At 35.4% G+C, this 23292-nt stretch overlaps 1 protein-coding gene and 3 long non-coding RNA genes across 6 annotated transcripts; 2 read left to right on the forward strand and 2 right to left on the reverse strand.

The window, feature by feature from the left end:
* Positions 1-1013: 1013 nt before the first annotated feature.
* Positions 1014-4961, forward strand: LOC124446943. Of its 3 annotated transcripts, XM_046997849.1 has the most exons (5): positions 1014-1038; positions 1131-1150; positions 1647-1728; positions 3753-3977; positions 4165-4961. In XM_046997849.1, exons 1-5 carry the CDS (start codon positions 1030-1032, stop codon positions 4525-4527), a joined length of 699 nt encoding a protein of 232 aa, XP_046853805.1. In that variant the 5' UTR covers positions 1014-1029; the 3' UTR covers positions 4528-4961. The 3 variants fall into 3 exon arrangements, with proteins under 3 accessions (XP_046853805.1, XP_046853797.1, XP_046853791.1); XM_046997841.1 differs by lacking the exons at positions 1014-1038; positions 1131-1150 and adding an exon at positions 1345-1398; XM_046997835.1 differs by lacking the exons at positions 1014-1038; positions 1131-1150 and having other exon boundaries at positions 1406-1728.
* Positions 4962-5060: 99 nt separating this feature from the next.
* Positions 5061-5695, reverse strand: LOC124446965. The gene is made up of 2 exons (XR_006948567.1): positions 5490-5695; positions 5061-5378 (listed from the first exon to the last, which is right to left on the reverse strand). It is a non-coding gene; the product is annotated as an uncharacterized LOC124446965 (long non-coding RNA).
* A 314-nt stretch (positions 5696-6009) lies between these two features.
* LOC124446935 lies at positions 6010-8944 on the reverse strand. The gene is made up of 2 exons (XR_006948562.1): positions 8740-8944; positions 6010-6138 (listed from the first exon to the last, which is right to left on the reverse strand). It is a non-coding gene; the product is annotated as an uncharacterized LOC124446935 (long non-coding RNA).
* A 7629-nt stretch (positions 8945-16573) lies between these two features.
* On the forward strand, positions 16574-18570 carry LOC124446970. The gene is made up of 2 exons (XR_006948569.1): positions 16574-16717; positions 18394-18570. It is a non-coding gene; the product is annotated as an uncharacterized LOC124446970 (long non-coding RNA).
* The last annotated feature ends 4722 nt before the right edge of the window (positions 18571-23292 follow it).

Genomic DNA, 23292 nt, shown 5'->3' on the forward strand with positions numbered 1-23292 from the left:
CTCAAATAACACCCCATTCGTCTTGTGAGACGTGGCTAATAGCCGGTAAAGTACGGGTACAAAACGTCGGCTGGTAGTCGTGGAAGATACGTACGTTGTACTTTGGTCGATTAACTTATGTTATTGTGTCATTGGTAATATCGATAATATTTTCTGATTTGTGATTTTCTTACTGGTAATGTTAAAAGATGCCAAGGTACACCAAATAACGGCCTTATAGCTGTTAGACTTTTCAACATTTATTATCATTTTATAAATTTTATGATAATTTTGTAGGACAAATAAAAGGTTTAAAGCAACTGTAGCTGTCACATATCATGATGAGGATGGCCATGTTGAGAGAGAGAGGTGGATTTGTCAGAATTGGTTACTGAGGATCATAGAGGAAGCTGTTCTATTAACAGTCCTGATAATTGTGGTGTATTGGAAGGCCATGAACTGGGAATGGAACAAGATAACAGTGATCTTGAAAGTGATGTTCGCCATGATTGTGAAGACTCAGCTTCTTATTACCAGAAAGTTGAAAGAAAACAAAAAGCATGGGAAAATTTGCGACATTCAGTTATAAAGAATACATTTCAGTTTGCTGGCAAAAATTGGAGCAATCGGATGTGTATTCATTGTGATAATGAAGCAAAGTTTAGGTGCAGCGATTGTGGTCCAATGGCAAAGTATTGTGAGAACTGTATGTTAAAGATGCACACAACCGTAAATATTTGTCATCATGTTGAAATATTTAAGGTAACCTTTATGAGGTAGATATTATAAAAGTCTTTACAGTTAACTCTCTCAACACTTGCAATAAAAAATGAAAAAATAAAATGAGAGTTTACATTGTGAAACATGCTACGAAGCACTAATCTAATATTTTTATGAATGCAAGAAAGGGGATTGATTACAATGAATTTCTACGAGGTTATTCATTGCTTTGTAGGATGGCATGTTTTGGCCATATAAACTCATGAACATGCTGGTGTATGATTGTTCATGCCAAACAGCTCGTCACAAAAAGAAGTGTTTCTGTTGTTGATGTTAAAGGTATGTTATATGTAAAATGTGCTGTAAAAGTTTCTTCATTTTAGCTGGGATGGTTCAACACAATTATAATTTTGGATCTTTTTCAATTTTAGGCACCTTTTGTACTGTTGAGGTACAGTTTTGCTCATGCTCTTCGAGTTTGTTCAACTTCTGCAATTTGGCCTTTGGGTGGAACACCTACAAAACCAAGAATTGCAATTGCAATTGAGTTTTTGAATTGGTTCATTCTGTGCAGATGGAATGCCAGGCATCAATAAAAGCATTTGTCAGTCATTTGAAGAGTTTAATCACAACCACATATTCTTCTTATGCAACTCCAAAAATGTATCCTGTCATTATAGATGCTTTTGAAGAATACAGGTAATTGCATGTAGGTCACTGATTTATTGCACTGCTGTACTACGTATGAATTGCTGGGAAAGTTGCAGTCAATTTTATAGCCTAAGAATCTCATCTTAAGAGATGTATTTAATTGGAGGAAATCAAAATGCTAAAGTTTATGATGAGAAAGGATTTTTCCTCAAGTATTACTGTATTGCACTGTATTTTGTTTATGTCATTTGTTTAAGAGTGCATAATTGCTTTCTTTGTGTCATTGTTTTTTTCAGAATTTACAGACATAAACTAAACATGTTGAGCTGTGTTATTCCTGAGCTTGATGAAGGAAATATCTGTCCTGCTTGTCCCAAAGTGAGTATATTCAGATACTGTTTAACAATGACAATTTAGTAAAAGAACATTAGCAATGCTATCTTAAACACCTTTTTGACTGCATCATTTGCATCATTGAACTCAAATACATTGCATGATTTTATCCTTCACCATTAAACAATAGGTTTCTATAGAAACAAATAATCATGTCACTGTTGGTTGAATAAATTAAGTATCAAGACCGTAGTGAGGTTATTCAACGAAAAGCTTACTGGCAAAACTTACCTAGCGTGAGGTTGAATCTCTCAGGAAGTTGGAAATCCAGTTCAATTGTTGCACATTGATGAGACCATCTCATAGCATCAAAAATTTTTATATTAATCTATAAATTGTGATAGCAATGAAATTATAAATTCACAATGGTATACATCTGTAAACATAGAAAGCTTCATCCCCCATCCCCAGGATTTATCTGCCGTTTTGACCAAAATTATTCAAAGCTTCCATCAGTTTCTAATGAAGCATAAAACAAACTCATTTAGTTAAACAATTAAAAATATTATCAATCATTAAACATTTTCGATATTTATGACAAGACAGCTAAAAAACATTGTAAAGACTGCATTTATGTTCGCTGTGAACAAATTTCCTCCCTTTTGGGAGGTAAACAAACCAATCTGTATGTCAAATCAACAAATGAAAACATTCTATATTTTATTTCATTCTTGAATAACTGTCTATATCTTTGATATCCATAAAGAGGAATTGCACACGATGAAACAAATGTAACTTGATTAAATAGTTCATTGGTTTCAACCATTGAGTTGTAATGTTTGAAATGTTCAAGGTTAGAAGCCATCTTGATTTCAGCAAGCGGAGACTGAAACGAGTTAATATTTTAGTTGCAATATTAACAAATACTAAATAAAATCAATTACAAGAAAACAAAACAATGATGAACCAAAATTGTTAAAGAACATATTTTAAGTAAAAACGACTCATGCAAGGTAACTCAAATGTTCAACTTATGATGGTGAAAATATAAAAAAAACATGGAGATAAAATAAAGCATGACAATCAATAAATCTTCACTTAGGTAATAATAGCTGCAGATCCAAATTTATAAACAGTGTGTGAAGCACTGACTAAAACATTTTGGCAATCAAATGCACTTGAAAGCCCTGGCAGGTTAGCTAAAGTCCCTCGGTGCTACAAGTCTTGTGACTTTTACTACAAAATCTCCCTCGGCTTTCAAGTACATTTAATCACTAAGTTACCTCACTACCGTGCATCGTTTTACTTATAAAAATATTGCACACGCTAGCTAAAATGTAGATCCCATTAACTACATACATGTATGGTCTTATATGAGCCAGTTTTAAATACTCAAAGAATATTTAGGCAATCAGAGAGTAAAATGTTTTACCTTACTCTGAACAAAACAGTTTTTCTTGTGAGTCTTTTTATCGCAGGGATACGTCGGTATAAAATTCTTATCACCAAAATGTTTCAAATTCCAAATTGGTGAAGTGTTGACTGTGTAGTAAGCTGGTCGATACAACTCATACGCAACGCATCGATTTGCTGTTTAAAATCATGATAGAACTCATGCAGATAGATTGGTTTCACATAGCCAGAATAACAACCAATAACTGTTAGCTTCCAGAGCAATTCAGTGAATTCACCACAAATGTCAGTCTGCTACGTGAAGATAGTTCTCTTGCATATGCCTCAAGTCTTTTTTTACGCTTCCGAATTGCATCCTTGAACGCCTTATTTTATACAGTTCAGCCAACATTTACCTATTCTTGCCATAAAATGATTAATGTGCTCCAAGTTGACTGAAAATAAAATTGTTCAGCATACGCCATTTTGAAAGCATGTCTATAATTATCCACTATCATCCATTGTAACCACTATCAACATCCTAATGTCATTGGTCAAAATAGTCACATTTTTATTTACTTTTGCCTTTCATTCATGTCATTTCTAGATATGAATTTTCTTATTCGTCCATAGTTCAATCAATAATAAAAAAATATTTATTGTAAATTTTATTACAGCAAATGAACGTGACGCCAAGAGTTTGTAAATTACATGCAATTTTTCGTCGTGGTATAGTGAACTATCTATCTCGACCTTATTTAAACCTGAACATTTTTACGAAGATGGTTCGAAAGTTCCCTGCAATCTCCCACCAGTTTAAAGAAGCAAAAGACAAAGTAGGATCTTTAATTCAAGATCCAGGGAATGAATTGAAGTTAAAGATGTACGCCCTTTTTAAGCAGGTATTTTACGAATCATAAAGATATTGTATCCGGTTTTACATAAAGCTTGACCATTAGTTGTTGTATCTCCTACCTACAAGCTCTTCAATTAAATGGTGACTTTACATTTTTGTGCACGATGTGCATCATTGCAGTTGAATCACATATTTGCAAAGGCACAGTCAATTTTTTTCAATTCTAACTATAGAGCTCAATGATCTCGACCTTATTTAAACCCATTGAACTCTACAACAACTGGAAGGCTAACTTGGACGCCATCTTTGAAGCCTGCACGAGCGCCGCCATTGAAGGTACGGAGGCGAAATACATCACTTCGAAATTGCCGAATTTTTTTGCAAAAAACAGTGGTCTTCAAGCCAGCTTAATGTCTAAAAATCTTAAACAATGTTTGGAGATTGTTTTTTATAATTTATTGTACGAACATTTTTACTTGCTAAAACTTACACATTACTTGAAGTCGTTTGAGAAGTTCCTTTCTCTTAAATTTATTCTTAAGTTTATCATACATTACATTACAGATGTAAATTTTTTTTTGGGTCTAAGGACATGAGAGTAGAAAACATTGAGGTGTAAAATAATCTCTAAACACGAAAGATGCCGCTACTATACTGGGGAAATGCCAGTAAATTTGATGATCAATTTTCACATGTTTTATACTTGTTGCGAGGTATGTCATTTTGTACGTTTTATGTAAATTTTCGTGAATTAAAAATACTGTGAAAAGTCCCAAATGGATTGCCAGCTGATGAAAAATCATTTTACACCTTAATGATTTCTTCCTCTAAATTGTTTTCATCAGTTACCATGTTGGGGCAAAATTCCATACAGTGAAAAGAATTTCTGCTAATTTTATGCTTTGCTGAGCTTCGACACTCTCATGTACTCTCCCAACATGGCTTATATGACGTCAAAAGAAAACACACTATAGCTACGGTTGAATGAAAACAGCCCCAAACATCATTAAATATTTGTTAAAATTGCGTATATATTATTACGAAACAGCGATTTTGTGCACGTTATGATGACAAATTTCCATATTGCATTGAAAAGCGTATTTCGAAAACATTTATCAAACGCTGACACTTGCTGGCATGGTGACCATGTTTAATTTAAATACATATGCATATTTTAAGCTGACAGTCGTTTCAAAACTACCGATGGATGTTATTTATTCATCACGGCATAAATGCTTTTCAAACAACTTTATTATTCTAAAATCATTACTTAATAGAAATTTGTACAACATTATTCCAAAATAGGTGGCAGGAGCCTACTTTGAAATACTTTACCACAAAATTCGTTTTCTAAGTCAGAGAGCGAGGGAACTCTCTGACTTAGTAAGAATACGCCGAATTCAACAGAGTATATATGCTCTCTCAAAATCCAAGATTTCTTAAAAATCTAAAAGATAGCCAAAGAACAAATTAGCGATACAATAAAACAAACACATAAACCTGAAAAGACTGAAGTCACTAAGCTACAAGTCAGTGAAACAAATAAAAATTTTTATACCTCATCTTGTTCTCCATCAGCATGCTTCCTGTCTCTCCGTCAGCATCCTCTTCGTCGCTCCATCAGCATCCTCTTCGTCGCTCCATCAGCATCCTCTTCGTTGCTACATCAGCATCCACCTCGTAACGCCATCAGCATCCTCCTCGTAGCACCATCAGCATCCTCCTCGTAGCACCATCAGCATCCTCCTCGTAGCACCATCAGCATCCTCCTCGTAGCGCCATCAGCATCCTCCTCGTAGCGCCATCAGCATCCTCCTCAGGACCATCAGCATCCTCCTCGCAGGACCATCAGCATCCTCCTGCAGGACCATCAGCATCCTCCTGCAGGACCATCAGCATCCTCCTGCAGGACCATCAGCATCCTCTGTAGCACCATCAGCATCCTCCTCGTAGCTCCGTCAGCATCTTCCTGTCCTCCGTCAGCATCCTCTTCTTTCATCAGCCTGTCCTCATCTAAACGAAAATCTAAAACAAGTTAAGATTAGGACAGGAAAATAATAACGTACTCCTCTATCTTCTTCTTGATCTTCATCTCTTGTACCCAAAAAGACTGAAGAAGAAGTTATTTGTTTGATGGAAACAAACAATTGTAAGCACCCACCACTGCCAGAGTTCGCGTTCTTTCACTGTCCGTACGCTCGACATGTCTATAAAATGCAACAACAATATCATGGCAAGTGATTATGGAGATCGTGCTTTGCATTGTAATAGTTTTATCATGCTAAAACATTTATATCCATGACTGTACATGATTGAACATGTATGTTAAGTGAACAACTCTTTGAAGATTATAAGACTCATGGAAAGCTTATCGTTTGAACCGTGCATTGTGTTATAACACCCTCAATGTTATAACACATGCAGTGTTCTGTAACATTGTCAAACGATTTATTACATGCGATATAATTCAAAATACCTAGATAAAACAAGATAATTAACGAATGTCTCATGCAATATATTCTCTGCTCAACTCTTTTCGATTTCATCCAAAAGGTTGTTTAATTATTTCGGTAAGGCACTAAGGTTTATAAAGATTTTGCAACACTCTGCCCGCATGTTGCAATATCAAATGATTACTTATATCAATTCAATATATATAATTGATTTAATTCCTTTTCTTCATGTATCCTTTTGTTTTATTGATTTCCTTTCTCTCTCTTCATCTGCATCCTTTCTGTCTTTTATCTGCATCCTCTTGTCTTTTCCATCTGCATCCTTCCTCGTCTTTCCATCTGCATCTTTCTCCATCTGCATTCTCCCTTTCCATCGCATCCTTGCTCTTTCCATCTGCATCTTCTTTGTCTTTTATCCATCCTTCTTTCTTCCATCTCGATTTTCTTTCCATCGATCCTTTCGACTTTCCATTTGACGCGCCGACGATCTGCGGACGACGACGAGTCGCTGACGCCGACGACGACCTCGATCTGCTGACGACGTGACGCGATGACGCCGGATCGGATTTGACGCGCGATCGACGCGTGACGCTCGACGGATTTTTGCGACGACGCCTGTCGCGACGACGTTCGCGACGCTGACGATTCCGCGACGCGGATTTATTCGCGACGCGACCATTCATGTCGCGCCGGATTTGCCGATTTGATATTTTCCGCTGACCCTTTCGATCTATCCTTTTGATCTGATCCTTCGTCTCATCTGCATCTCTTCTTCATCTGCATCTCTCGTTCTATCTGTATCTTGTTCTTCAGCATCCTCTTCATTTCATCAGCCTTCATCTTAAACGAAAATCTAAAAATGAAAATAATAACGTACTCCTTTATCTTCCTCTCTGATCTTTCATCTCTCTTTGTACCAAAAAGACTGAAGAAGGAGTTATTTGTTTAATGGAAACAAACAATTGTTTAGCACATACCACTGCCGGAGTTCGCGTTCTTTCACTGTCCGTACGCTCGACACTGTACATGACTGAACATGTATAAGTGAACAACTCTTTGAAGATTATAAGACTCGGGAAAGCTTATCGTTTCAACCGTGCATTGTGCTGTAACACCCTCAATGTTATAACACATGCAGTGTTCTGTAACATTGTCAAACGATTTATTACATGCGATATAATTCAAAAATACCTAGATAAAACAAGATAATTAACGAATGTCTCATGCAATATATTCTCTGCTCGATTTCATTGAAAAGGTTGTTTAATTATTACGGTAAGGTACGAAGGTTTATAAAACATCATCGCATTTGAAGATTGAGCAACATTTTGCCCCATGTTGCAATATCTTGTATACTCTATAATATATATTTGAGGTAATTCATTTGAACGTTTCTCAAGTGAATTACCCACTTTATCTCACCTACTATAACATCACTTGATGCTACAGTAGTTCCTCTCAGGAGCAGGGACGGATTAACCAAAGGAAGCTGTCTAGAAGCCTCCACAAACAAGGGCCTTCACATTATTCAAAGGAAGAATAAACATAGTTGCTTTAAAGACGAAGGAAAAGCATTTAGTTTATTTGTTGGATCAATTTCAGCTGATGAAGAACAGACCACGTATGACAACGAATCACAGTAAACTCAGCCATTTTGCTCTGATGAGCATTGAGGACAATATTCTAACAGAAATAAACTTGGAAGAGCTTATCAAAGACTGCCAGAATAAAATCGCAATAACTACTTTATCTCAAGTAGCAGCATTCACTGTCGTATGCAACCGCTTTACACGCTATATTCGAAGTTTATACTTTTATCAAATGCTTTACGAAATTTGAAAGTAAATTTTACTGTTGAAAATGAGCAGCACATTGCGTTTAGAGTAAGGAAAGGGATCTTTACTACGTATTTTTGCTGCTCAGAGCCTCCACACATCTTAATCCGGCCCTGCTCGGGAGACATAATATTATATCCTTTTGTCACAAAGACAAAGGATTGAATGCTATTTCTAACAATGGCCAGTTGTTAGAAATAGGCAAATGCAAAATCATCACACTTATGTGAATGATAACGATGAATGCAAAATGAAAATATTTTCTGGACATGTATTGAAGAGGTCCAATAATTGATGTCAAGAATAGTGGGAAACTTTTGGCAGTTCTGTTCGTGTTCTCACTTCAATATGTAACTGAAACTTGACGGCATTTTGTGCTCCAAGATCGAAACATAGAAATACTAAGAAATCGATCATTCCTTCGAACAAATAGGACTCATAACGATGCTTTGAATATGCTGTAACGAGAATTCACATCACAATTGGGTTATACATTTTAATTCATCGATCTCAAACTTACATCTTTATGTCATCGACGATTTTTCTGTATTTAACCTGCCGCTTTCAAACATGGCTAAAATATCTCAACCGTGTCATGTCTTCAGTTGCTCGTCCTTTCCAACAAGTAGTCGCATTTCTTGAAGGCTGTCTTCGACTTTCAACAGACTTTCACCTTTCCCAGACGAACAGCTCGGTCAAATAGGGTTATCGAAGTGAAAGACCCTACTTTTCTTCTGATAACTTTCATATATCACATGAATTAATTATTAATTCATTCGTCAATTTTGTTCAAACCATGATAAAAGGGATTAAATTCATTGATTGCATGAAAATATATGCAGGGCAAAGACAAAAGGAATTAAGCCTGTTATAAGTTAATTAACGACATTGGTTAGTAAAAGAAAGCAAAGCCTTTTCCCCTAGGTTTGAGAAAACAAAAGAATATTTCTTTTGTTTCAATGAAGAGTTTGCGAAATCAATGATTGTAAGGTTATGACGGCAGACAGAGCATGTCGTTGTGGTAAATTTTATCTAGTATGAACAAAAATTATCTCACCCAAAACCGCAATTCAATGCACCATAGCTTGAGAGTTATCATTTTCTCCCACCTGACCACACCTTTATTCAACTTGTTACAATCAACAAATAAATTAGAAGGCATAAAAAGCTTGTAATTTATTCACGTGGGAATCACCCCATGTTATAGAAAAGCTTTGTCGTGCTCAATACTTATTATGAACATTTGAGCCCTGCTTATTGCAATAATATGACTTGCCATTGTAAAATGTAATGTAATAATTTAACGAGAGAATTTTATTGACAGAACTAAATGGTAGCAAGTGATTCATTTTAGCAATCCTAATAGGATGGGACAAAGGGAAAAGAATGAGAGGTAAGTTCGTTTTCAAATAATTATCTTTAGCGATGTAACGATAGCAGGACTTTCAAATGCGGTAAATGTTTTGTGGAAAAGCGCGATTGTTTCTTTTCCGTGGTTGTAATCCTTAAAATTACATTATTAACAGTAAAACTGAACAAATTGAAAGTTATCTTTTCTCTTATATTCCTTTTGTCAACGAGTTCATTTCTTTATCAAACCATGATGAAAATTTATCCAATCACATTTACATTAAAGTTTTAAACTTCAAGATTTCCCACATTCATTTAGCTTAAATGCCGCACATGATAAACGAATGATATCTCTAATCAAAGATGATCACGCAGTCTCCGATTTTTAGGAATGAAAATGGGTTTTACGTTAATTGGTTTATGTTTGGCGTAAGGTGAAGCCGGTGATCAAACAATTAACACGTGATTACCCTTTAACCATAATCTCCACATGCTTTTATGAAACTCGAGCATCTAAGTCCCAGATTCGTAAACATCTCGCATTTATTTGGTAAATACAGTTCAGAATGTAACTAACATGTCTTTAATATATAATTACATGAATGTTATATTTGTTCTGGTCATGCTTACTGGTTATTATTATAAATATTTTTGATGTGATCAAAGCTCGCCAATCTGTAAATAATTTAGTTTAGAAATTATAATGACTTCATCAGAAAATTACCTAGTGATCATGAAAATACTTTTGCTGTTTCACAAATTTCAAGGTTTATCTGTATACATAAGAAGACATTTTTTACTCTATAAAAATCCTTTTCATATACCAATAAATTCTTTGGATTTTATGGCAAATTTGATTTATGGTATAGCTATAGATTAACACACCTTTACATCTCTAGATGAGGTGTTCAGTTTGAAAGGGGACAATATGTGAATATGGGACAACATTTCATGTATGTTGCCACTTGGTTTGCTACCATTCCAGTCAAATTGTCCCAATAAAAAAGCTTCATGGATCAGAAGACTCAAAATCACATTTATAGTAAACAGCTTCTCATGTAATCAATGTTAGTTTTCAAATCTTAAATAATATGTAGTATAACTGTCCAATGATTGAATGATCAATGATCATAAACTGAAAGCCCCAAACATTTGCTTTATGATAAAGTAAATAATAGTATGGCGCCTTATGGCTGCAGATTTTTATCCATTGTAAATATATTTGCAGGTAATGTAGGATTTTGCGCCATATACCACGATTCCCAAGCACTCAAAGAAATTATAGCTAAAATTCCTTCGGCAATAAATAATTTTAGAAGCATCAATCTGCTTTACCATGCCATATTGATATAAATGCATCAAGCATACTCACATAAATTGTTTTTGATATATTACATTTCTACACTTAATTTGTCCTTACTTACGATTTTGATGTAAATTTCGCTGATAAAACTCAAAACAATGTTGCTTGCTTTGAACATCAATGACAGAAATGTCGCTCGGAGATCGTTCCTTGCTACATTTACAATTCATCCATAAATTTTTAGATTTGAAAAAAATTCACAGTTTGGACAGCTTCATTCATGTCAATATATGAATTTGTAAAAGATTTCAATAAAATCCATCTGATTGTAGTTTAGTTTCTATCATGCTTATAAAAATTGGAAACGATCAAACATTCAATCTAGACAGTGAGTTTGACATGTTAATTCAGTTGGCTATCAGTCGAAATCCGTCAAACCAATCACAATAAAACAAAAAATTCAAAATGAACCAATTGTAAGATAGCAATAAGTATTTCTGGCTGCTAGTCTCCTTAAATTTGGTGCAAATTTGCTCATTATACTGAATCCACTCATTTTATTTTGCACCAAGTCAAATGGAAGGAAATGAGGCAAACAATGACCATTAAGTCGATACGTATAATTCCGATCGTATTGAAGTCACATTTTAACAGATGGAAAATAATGCTACAAGTTATGTTTCTTTGACACTTGAAAGAGTTTCTAAAGAATCCTTTACGTGAGAACTGTTCTCTTACATGACGCCGATATTGCTTTTGCTCAAAGTCTTGGTAGTGTTTATGCTGGATGAACTGAAATAGGGATAGCTGGTCATTTATCGTCACAAAAACGTGGCCATCAATAATTAGAGAAACATCATCACGCAGCAGACATATCGAACTGGGGTGAGCCTGTCACCGCTCAAAGAGCAGTTCCTCTTGTTCAGTAAAACAATATCAATGTGCTTGGACGACAGTGAAGAATCAAATGAAGAAGAATGTTTTGTGATAAGTTTGAAGGGTGGAAGTGTATGCAGTTGTAGTATCTTTTCGTTACATCCATGTAAGATTAGATTTCTTATTTAATTGAACGTACAGCGATGTGTTCAGTAATTTTGCCATTCACATTGTGCATTAAACTTGAGAAAATATTCTGAGAATACTCCATGGAAAAAATTGTAGAAATGATATCACTGTTATTGCAACTAATGTTAGAACGATATGAAGAACTGACAGAATATGTTCTTAAATGTTGTAGGTAATAATCCTGCTCCAATTGAAATTAAAACAACACCATTGAAGTTAGAAAAAGTTCAAGACATTCCTGTTGCCAGATTGCTAGTAACAGGCCACATTATCTTTATCGTGGCTTACGGTCAATGTTGTCAGCTCATGGAGCAAAGAAGGAGTTATTTACTGTATTTATTGATGGATTCTTTGTAAGAACCAGCTGTGGCAAGGCTATATGATGTAAAAAGTCGTGACAGCATATTCCTATTAGCAGTAAGAACGCAGAATATCACAGGTTGGTAAGGCTTTTCTTTGAGAGTGTTTACACGATGTAATCAAAATTTTTCGTTCCCTTTATTACTTTTAAATGTATTTTCTTCCTCCCAGCATTACAAGCTTAACATTGATAGAGACGCTTTAATGCTTATCCTAATGCTCGTATGATGATTATTTTGGAAGAAGATTTAGACGTATTCAGGACATATTTAGTTATTTTAATCTAATTTTGGTTTTAATGGATACAGATGAAAGTCTGTACTGTATATCGCGTGGAATGATCAGGGTTTGTTATAAAACAAAAGCTAAATAAATATTCTTTTCATGTTTTTAGTCTTTTACTTATTGTTGGCTTGTGTTTGCTACACAACAAAAATTTTAATTCGCTTTTCAACTTTATTAACGTGGTTTTGAACGTCTTCTGTTTTTTTTGCTTTTTGTCGAGTCCAGTTTATTCTGACGAGTGCAGAATGTAAATTAAATAAATCTCTAAATATTTTCACATTATAATGGAAAATGGAAATCTCCTGACAAGAATCTGTTATCTTATTGTAGTTTTCTACTGGTTACATTATGTTTGTCTTTATCGAGCTTCCTTCCTTGCACATCACAAAGTGAAATTTAGAAATTTACCTTAGAAATGGTACATCCATTGAAAAACTAATTTATGTAGATTAATGATTTAATTGCAAAACAAGTATTTCTCATTTTTAGGGTTATGATCACATGCGGTAATGATCCTGCAAATGTTATATCGTAGAAACAATGCCTGGTTTAGGGCTGGTGAGAATTTTATTACTACAAATGATTTTGTTTACGCTTATGACATCACGCAACAGTGACGCTAAATGACATCACACTACAAGCACACACGCTGCAATGACATCACGCTTACAAATGACCTCACGCTGCAATTACACATCACGCTGCAAATGACATCACGCAGCACTATAAATGTATAGATAGTATAAATCCCATTCTATCTATTATTTCTCTTTACATTTAATAGGTTGCTCAAACGACGACTTTATAAAGAAGAACTTGAGCTAAAATGGCCAACCCCTGATCTCTTTGGGATTGGGATATGTGGATGAGGATGGACAGCAACAAAAGGGACGTGAATGTATCATTCCGGATATTCAAGAACCTACTTCATTTTGCCGCCAAAGGCCTGAATATGAATGTGTATTTTTCAAGAATCCTATTTCAAAAAACATACGTTGAAGACTGAACCTAACGTTAAGTTTAATGTTGGATTGTTGAAAAGAAAATTATGAGAAGGAGATTGAACGGCTTTGGAGGGTATGTCTTGAAGGATTTTAAAATATTGACAACAATATTTTTCTTTTCACAGGACAATGAAGGAGGATTTCTTTACTTAGTGATTCAGTGATCTAATTATCATCATAGTGCGTGTATATTTATGTCATTTAATTGTTAGAGATGTCTATCTACTGTTTTGGCAGGTTGGCAGAGCCGTTGGATCACAGTAAAAATCCTTGAAAGAACGAGAAAGACTGTTCCAGAAACATCTGATAAAACATGTATATTTTATATTGAAATGAAACATGGTAACGACTGACAACATGGAATAATATAGCGAGATGTTTACGAATCTGGGACTTAGATGCTCGAGGATTTCTATAAAAGCATGTGGAGATTATGGTTAAAGGGTAATCACGTGTTAATTGTTTGATCACCGGCTTCACCTTACGCCAAACATAAACCAATTAACAAACCTATTTTCATTCCTAAAAATCGGAGACTGCGTGATCATCTTGATTAGAGATATCATTCGTTTATCATGCGGCATTTAAGCTAAATGAATGTGGGAAATCTTGAATAAAAACTTTAATGTAAATGTGATTGATAAATTTTCATCATGGTTTGATCAAGGAAATGAACTCGTTGAACAAGGAATATAAGAGAAAAAGATAACTTTCAATTTGTTCAGTTTTACTGTTAATAATGTAATTTTAAGGATTACAACCACGGAAAAGAAACAACTGCGCTTTTCCCACAAAACATTTACCGCATTTGAAAGTCCTGCTATCGTTACATCGCTAAAGATAATTATTTGAAAACGAACTTACTCTCTCATTCTTTCCCTTTGTCCCATCCTATTAGGATTGCTAAAAATGAATCACTTGCTACCATTTAGTTCTGTCAATAAAATTTCCTCGTTAAATTATTACATTACATTTTACAATGGCAAGTCATATTATTGCACAAGGTATCCAATGTTCATAATAAGTATTGAGCACGACAAAAGCTTTTCTATAACATGTGGGTGATTCTACGTGAATAAATTACAAGCTTTTGATATGCCTTCTAATTTATTTGTTGACGTAACAAGTTGAATAAAGGTGGTCAGGTGAGAAAAAAATGATAACTCTCCAAGCTATGGTGCATTGAATTGCGGTTTTGGGTGAGATAATTTTTGTTCATACTAGATAAAATTTACCACAACACGACATGCCCTGTCTGCCGTCATAACCTTACAATCATTGATTTCGCAAACTTCATTGAGGAAACAAAAGAAATATTCTTTTGTTTTCTCCAAACCTCTGGGGAAAAGCCTTTTGCTTTCTTTTACTAACCAATGTCGTTAGTTAACTTATAACCAGGCTTAATTCCTTTGTCTTTGCCCCCTGCATATATATTTTCATGCAATCAATGAATTTAATCCCTTTTATCATGGTTTGAACAAATTGATGAATGAATTAATAATTAATTCATGTGATATATGAAAGTTATCAGAAGAAAAGTAGGGTCTTTCACTTCGATAACCCTATTTGACCGAGCTGTTCGTCTGGGAAAGGTGAAAGTCTGTTGAAAGTCGAAGACAGCCTTCAAGAAATGCGACTACTTGTTGGAAAGGACGAGCAACTGAAGACATGACACGGTTGAGATATTTTAGCCATGTTTGAAAGCGGCAGGTTAAATACAGAAAAATCGTCGATGACATAAAGATGTAAGTTTGAGATCGATGAATTAAAATGTATAACCCAATTGTGATGTGAATTCTCGTTACAGCATATTCAAAGCATCGTTATGAGTCCTATTTGTTCGAAGGAATGATCGATTTCTTAGTATTTCTATGTTTCGATCTTGGAGCACAAAAATGCCGTCAAGTTTCAGTTACATATTGAAGTGAGAACACGAACGAAACTGCCAAAAGTTTCCCACTATTCTTGACATCAATTATTGGACCTCTCTCAATACATGTCCAGAAAATATTTTCATTTTGCATTCATCGTTATCATTCACATAAGTGTGATGATTTTAGATTTGCCTATTTCTAACAACTGGCCATTGTTAGAAATAGTAGTTCAATCCTTTTGTCTTTGTGACAAAAGGATATAATATTTTATGTCTCTCCGAGCAGGGCCGGATTAAGATGTGGAGGCTCTGAGCAGCAAAATACGTAGTAAAGATCCCTTTCCCTTACTCTAAACGCAATGTGCTGCTCATTTTTCAACAGTAAAATTTACTTTCAAATTTCGTAAAGCATTTGATAAAAGTATAAACTTCGAATATATGCGTAAAGCGGTTGCATACGACGAGTGAATGCTGCTACTTGAGATAAAGTAGTTATTATGATTTTATTCTGGCAGTCTTTGATAAGCTCTTCCAAGTTTATTTCTGTTAGAATATTGTCCTCAATGCTCACTCAGAGCAAAATGGCTGAGTTTACTGTGATTCGTTGTCATACGGTCTGTTCTTTCATCACCTGAAATTGATCCAACAAATAAACTAAATGCTTTTCCTTCGTCTTTAAAGCAACTATGTTTATTCTTCCTTGAATAATGTGAAGGCCCTTGTTTGTGGAGGCTTCTAGACAGCTTCCTTTGGTTAATCCGTCCCTGCTCCTGAGAGGAACTACTGTAGCATCAAGTGATGTTATAGTAGGTGATAGGTAGTGGGTAATTCACTTGAGAAACGTTCAAAATGAATTACCTCAAATATATATTATATGAGTATACAAGATATTGCAACATGGGGCAAAATGTTGCTCAATCTTCAAATGCGATGATGTTTTATAAACCTTCGTACCTTACCGTAATAATTAAACAACCTTTTCAATGAAATCGAGCAGAGAATATATTGCATGAGACATTCGTTAATTATCTTGTTTTTATCTAGGTATTTTGAATTATATCGCATGTAATAAATCGTTTGACAATGTTAGAACACTGCATGTGTTATAACATTGAGGGTGTTACAGCACAATGCACGGTTGAAACGATAAGCTTCCGCGAGTCTTATAATCTTCAAAGAGTTGTTCACTTAACATACATGTTCAGTCATGTACAGTGTCGAGCGTACGGACAGTGAAAGAACGCGAACTCCGGCAGTGGTATGTAAACAATTGTTTGTTTCCATTAAACAAATAACTCCTTCTTCCAGTCTTTTTAGGTACAAGAGATGAAGATCAGGAAGAAGATAGAGGAGTACGTTATTATTTTTCCTGTCCTTATCTTAACTTGTTTTTAGATTTTTCTGTTTAGATGAGGAGGAGGCTGATGAAAAGTAGAGGAGGATGCTGGATGGAGAGACAAGAAGGATGCAGATGAAGAGGATGCAGATGGAAGAGAAAAGGAGGATGGAATGAAGAGATGAGGATGGAGAGAAAGAGAAAGGAGGATGGAGGATGGATGGAGAAGGGATGGATGGGGAGGATGGAAGAGAAGGATGGATGAAGAGGAAGGATGGAAGGAGGGATGGATGAAGGATGGAAGGATGGAAGGGATGGATAGGATGGAAGGGAAGAGACAGGAGGATGCAGATGGAGACGGAGGAGGATGCAGATGAAGAGACGAGAAGGATGCAGATGAAGAGACGAGAAGGATGCAGATGAAGAGACGAGGAGGATGCAGATGAAGAGACAAGGAGGATGCAGATGGAAAGAGATGAGGAGGATGGTGATGAAGAGATGAGGAGGGATGTAGATGAAGAGATGAGGAGGATGAAGAGGAATGAGGAGGATGGATGGAAGAGATGGAAAGATGGAAGATGGAAAGGGATGGAAAGATGGAGAAAGGATGGAAAGGAAAGGGGAAGGATGGATGGATGGAAGAAGGATGGAATGGAAAGATGGAGAAGGGATGGAAAGATGAATGGAAGGATGAAGGATGGAAGGGATGGATGGAAGATGATGGAGAGACGAGAAGGATGCACATGGAAGAGACGAGAAGGATGCAGATGGAAAGACGAGAAAGGATGCAGATGGAAAGAAGAGGAGGGATGCAGATGGAAAGAAGTGGAGGAGGACAGATGGAAAAGACGAGGAGGATGCAGGATGGAAAGACGAGGGAGGATGCAGATAAAAAGACAAGGAAGATGCAGATGGAAAGACGAGAAGGGATGCACATGAAGAGACGAGAAGGATGCATATAAAGAAACGAGAAGGATGCACATGAAGAGACGAGGAATGAATACTATTCAATTATATTACAGAATTGTATATTCTGTAATATATAATTGAGGTAATTAAGTTAATTCATTTGATATTGCAATGCGGGCAGAGTGTTGCAAAATCTTTTATAAACCTTTTAGTGCCTTACCGAAATAATTAAACAACCTTTTGGATGAAATCGAAAAGAGTTGAGCAGAGAATATACATGCGAGCATATCTGTTAATTATCTTGTTTTTATCTAGGTATTTTGAATTATATCGCATGTAATAAATCGTTTGATTAATGTTACAGAATTGCATGTGTTATAACATTGAGGGGTGTTATAACACAATGCACGGTTCAAACGATAAGCTTTCCGCGAGTCTTATAATCTTCAAAGAGTTGTTCACTTAACATACATGTTCAATCATGTACAGTCATGGATATAAATGTTTTAGCATGATAAAACTATTACAATGCGAAAGCACGATCTCCATAATCACTTGCCATGATATTGTTGTTGCATTTTTTATAGACATGTCGAGCGTACGGACAGTGAAAGAACGCGAACTCTGCAGTGGTGGTGCTTACAATTGTTTGTTCCATCAACAAATAACTTCTTCTTCAGTCTTTTTAGGTACAAGAGATGAAGATCAAGAAGAAGATAGAGGAGTACGTTATTATTTTTTCCTGTCCTAATCTTAACTTTGTTTTAGATTTTTCGTTTAGATGAGGACGAGGCTGATGAAAAGAAGAGGATGCTGACGGAGAGACGAGGAAGATGCTGACGGAGCTACGAGGAGGATGCTGATGGTGCCGAAGAGGATGCTGATGGTCCCATGAGGATGCTGATGGTCCTGCGAGGAGGATGCTGATGGTCCCAGGAGGAGGATGCTGATGGTCCCAATGAGGAGGATGCTGATGGTCCTACGAGGAGGATGCTGATGGCGCTACGAGGAGGATGCTGATGGCGCTACGAGGAGGATGCTGATGGTGCTGAGGAGGATGCTGATGGTGCTACGAGGAGGATGCTGATGGTGCTACGCGAGGAGGATGCTGATGGCGTTACGAGGTGGATGCTGATGTAGCAACGAAGAGGATGCTGATGGAGCGACGAAGAGGATGCTGATGGAGCGACGAAGAGGATGCTGACGGAGAGACGGGAAGCATGCTGATGGAGAACAAGATGAGGTATAAAAATTTTTATTTGTTTCACTGACTTGTAGCTTAGTGACTTCAGTCTTTTTCAGGTTTATGTGTTTGCTTTTGTATTGTATCGCTAATTTGTTCTTTGGCTATCTTTTAGATTTTAAGAAATCGGATTTTGAGAGCATATATACCTTAGTTGAATTCGGCGTATTTTACTAAGTCAGAGAGTTCCCGCTCTCTGACTTAGAAAACGAATTTTGTGGTAAAGCATTTCAAAGTAGGCTCCTGCCACCTATTTTGGAATAATGTTGTACAAATTTCTATTAAGTAATGATTTTAGAATAATAAAGTTGTTTGAAAAGCATTTATGCGTGATGAATAAATAACATCCATCGGTAGTTTTGAAACGACTGTCAGCTTAAAATATGCATATGTATTTAAATTAAACATGGTCACCATGCCAGCAAGTGTCAGCGTTTGATAAATGTTTTTCGAAATACGCTTTCAATGCAATATGGAAATTTGTCATCATAACGTGCACAAAATCGCTGTTCTGTAATAATATATACGCAATTTTAACAAATATTTAATGATGTTTGGGGCTGTTTTCATTCAACCGTAGCTATAGTGTGTTTTCTTTTGACGTCAAGCATAAGCCATGTTGGGAGAGTACATGAGAGTGTCGAAGCTCAGCAAAGCATAAAATTAGCAGAAATTCTTTCTGTATGGAATTTTGCCCCAACATGGTAACTGATGAAACAATTTAGAGGAAGAAATCATTAAGTGTAAAATGATTTTTTCATCAGCTGGCAATCCATTTGGGACTTTTCACAGTATTTTTAATTCACGAAAATTTACAGCATAAACGTACAAAATGACATACCTCAAACAAGCATAAAACATGTGAAAATTGATCATCAAATTTACTGCATTTCCCCTGTATAGTAGCGGCATCTTCTTTCGTGTTTAGAGATTATTTTACACCTCAATGTTTTCTACTCTCATGTCCTTAGGACCTATAAAAAAAATTTACATCTGTAATGTAATGTATGATAAACTTAAGAATAAATTTAAGAGAAAGGAACTTCTCAAACGACTTCAAGTAATATGTAAGTTTTAGCAAGTAAAAATGTTCGTACAATAAATTATAAAAAACAATCTCCAAACATTGTTTAAGATTTTTAGACATTGCTGGCTTGAAGACCACTGTTTTTTGCAAAAAATTCGGCAATTTCGAAGTGATGTATTTCGCCTCCGTACCTTCAATGGCGGCGCTCGTGCAGGCTTCAAAGATGGCGTCCAAGTTAGCCTTCCAGTTATTGTTGTAGAGTCTAATGGGTTTAAATAAGGTCGAGATCATTGAGCTCTATGGAAGTTAGAATTTCGAAAAAATTGACTGTGCCTTTGCAAATATGTGATTCAACTGCAATGATGCACATCGTGCACCAAAAATGTAAAGTCACTTACTTAATTGAAGAGCTTGTAGGTAGGAGATACAAATAACTAATGGTCGCTTTATGCAAAAACCGGATACAATATCTTTATGATTCGTAAATACCTGCTTAAAAGGGCAGTGTACATCTTTAACTTCAATTCCATTCCTGGATCTTGAATTAAAGATCCTACTTTGTCTATTGGCTTTAAACTGGTTCGGAGATTGCAGGGAACTTTCGGATACCATCTTCGTAAAATGTTCAGGTTTAGAATAAGGTCGAGATAGATAGTTCACTATGGACTCACGACGAAAATTGCATGTAATTTACAAACCTGGCGTCACGTTCATTTGCTATAATAAAATTTACAATAAATATTTTTATTATTGATTGAACTATGGACGAATAAGAAAAATCATATCTAGAAATGACATGAATGAAAGGCAAAAGTAAATAAAAAATGTGACTATTTTTGACCAATGACATTAGGATGTTGATAGTGGTTACAATGGATGATAGTGGATAATTATAGACATGCTTTCAAATGGCGTATGCTGAACAATTTTATTTTCAGTCAACTTGAGCACACTTAATCATTTTATGGCAAGAATAGGTAAATGTTGGCTGAACTGTATAAAATAAGGCGTTCAAGGATGCAATTCGGAAGCGTAAAAAAAGACTTGAGGCATATGCAAGAGAACTATCTTCACGTAGCAGACTGACATTTGTGGTGAATTCACTGAATTGCTCTGGAAGCTAACAGTTATTGGTTGTTATTCTGGCTATGTGAAACCAATCTATCTGCATGAGTTCTATCATGATTTTAAACAGCAAATCGATGCGTTGCGTATGAGTTGTATCGACCAGCTTACTACACAGTCAACACTTCACCAATTTGAATTTGAAACATTTTGGTGATAAGAATTTTATACCGACGTATCCCTGCGATAAAAGACTCACAAGAAAACTGTTTTGTTCAGAGTAAGGTAAAAATATTTTACCTCTGATTGCCTAAATATTCTTTGAGTATTTAAACTGGCTCATATAAGACCATACATGTATGTAGTTAATGGGATCTACATTTTAGCTAGCGTGTGCAATATTTTTATAAGTAAAACGATGCACGGTAGTGAGGTAACTTAGTGATTAAAACAAAAGCCGAGGAGATTTTGTAGTAAAAGTCACAAGACTTGTAGCAACCGAGGACTTTAGCTAACCTGCCAGGGCTTTCAAGTGCATTTGATTGCCAAATGTTTTAGTCAGTGCTTCACACACTGTTTATAAATTTGGATCTGCAGCTATTATTACCTAAGTGAAGATCTATTGATTGTCATGCTTTATTTTATCTCCATGTTTTTTTATATTCACCATCATAAGTTGAACATTTGAGTTACCTTGCATGAGTCGTTTTTACTTAAAATATGTTCTTTAACAATGGTTCATCATTGTTTTGTTTCAATTGATTTTATTTAGTATTTGTTAATATTGCAACTAAAATATTAACTCGTTTCAGTCTCCGCTTGCTGAAATCAAGATGGCTTCTAACCTTGAACATTTCAAACATTACAACTCAATGGTTGAAACCAATGAACTATTTAATCAAGTTACATTTGTTTCATCGTGTAATTCCTCTTTATGGATATCAAAGATATAGACAGTTATTCAAGAATGAAATAAAATATAGAATGTTTTCATTTGTTGATTTGACATACAGATTGTTTGTTTACTCCCAAAAGGGAGGAAATTGTTCACAGCGAACATAAATGCAGCTTTACAAGTTTTTAGCTGTCTTGTCAATAAATAATGAAAATTTTAATGATTGATAATATTTTTAATTGTTTAACTAAATGAGTTTGTTTTTATGCTTCATTAGAAACTGATGGAAGCTTTGAATATTTTGGTCAAAAACTACAGATAAATCCTGGGATGGGGATGAAGCTTTCTATGTTTACAGATGTATACCATTGTGAATTTATAATTTCATTGCTACAATTTATAGACAATAAAAATTTTGATGCTATGAGATGGTCTCATCAATGCAACAATTGAACTGATTTCCAACTTCCTGAGAGATTCAACCTCACGCTAGGTAAGTTTTGCCAGTAAGCTTTCGCTGAATAACCTCACTACGGTCTTGATACTTAATTTATTCAACCAACAGTGACATGATTATTTGTTTCTATAGAAACCTATTGTTTAATGGTGAAGGATAAATCATGCAATGTATTTGAGTTCAATGATGCAAATGATGCAGTCAAAAAGGTGTTTAAGATAGCATTGCTAATGTTCTTTTACTAAATTGTCATTGTTAAACGAAAGTAATAATTTAATATACTCACTTTGGGACAAGCAGGACAGATATTTCCTTCATCAAGCCTGCAGGAATAACACAGCTCAACATGTTTAGTTTATGTCTGTAAATTCTGAAAAACAATGACACAAAGAAAGCAATTATGCACTCTAAACAAATGACATAAACAAAATACAGTGCAATACAGTAATACTTGAGGAAAATCCTTTCATCATAAACTTTAGCATTTTGATTTCTCCAATTAAATACATCTCTTAAGATGAGATTCTTAGGCTATAAAATTGACTGCAACTTTCCAGCAACCATACGTAGTACAGCAGTGCAATAAATCAGTGAATTACATGCAATTACCTGTATTCTCTCAAAAGCATCTATAATGACAGGATACATTTGGAGTTGCATAAGAAGAAAATATGTGGTTGTGATTAAACTCTTCAAATGACTGACAAATGCTTTTATTGATGCCTGGCATCTTCCATTCTGCACAGAATGAACCAATTCAAAACCATTACCGTAATCTGGTTTTGTAGGTGTTCAAATTGCAGAAGTTGGAACCGAAGATATGAAAAACTGTACCTCAACAGTGCCTAAAAATTGAAAAAGATCCAAAATTATAATTGTGTTGAACCATCCCAGCTAAAAT

This window comes from Xenia sp. Carnegie-2017, unplaced genomic scaffold (genome assembly GCF_021976095.1).
Source record: "Xenia sp. Carnegie-2017 unplaced genomic scaffold, XeniaSp_v1 HiC_scaffold_129, whole genome shotgun sequence".
Classification (NCBI taxonomy): domain Eukaryota; kingdom Metazoa; phylum Cnidaria; class Anthozoa; order Malacalcyonacea; family Xeniidae; genus Xenia; species Xenia sp. Carnegie-2017.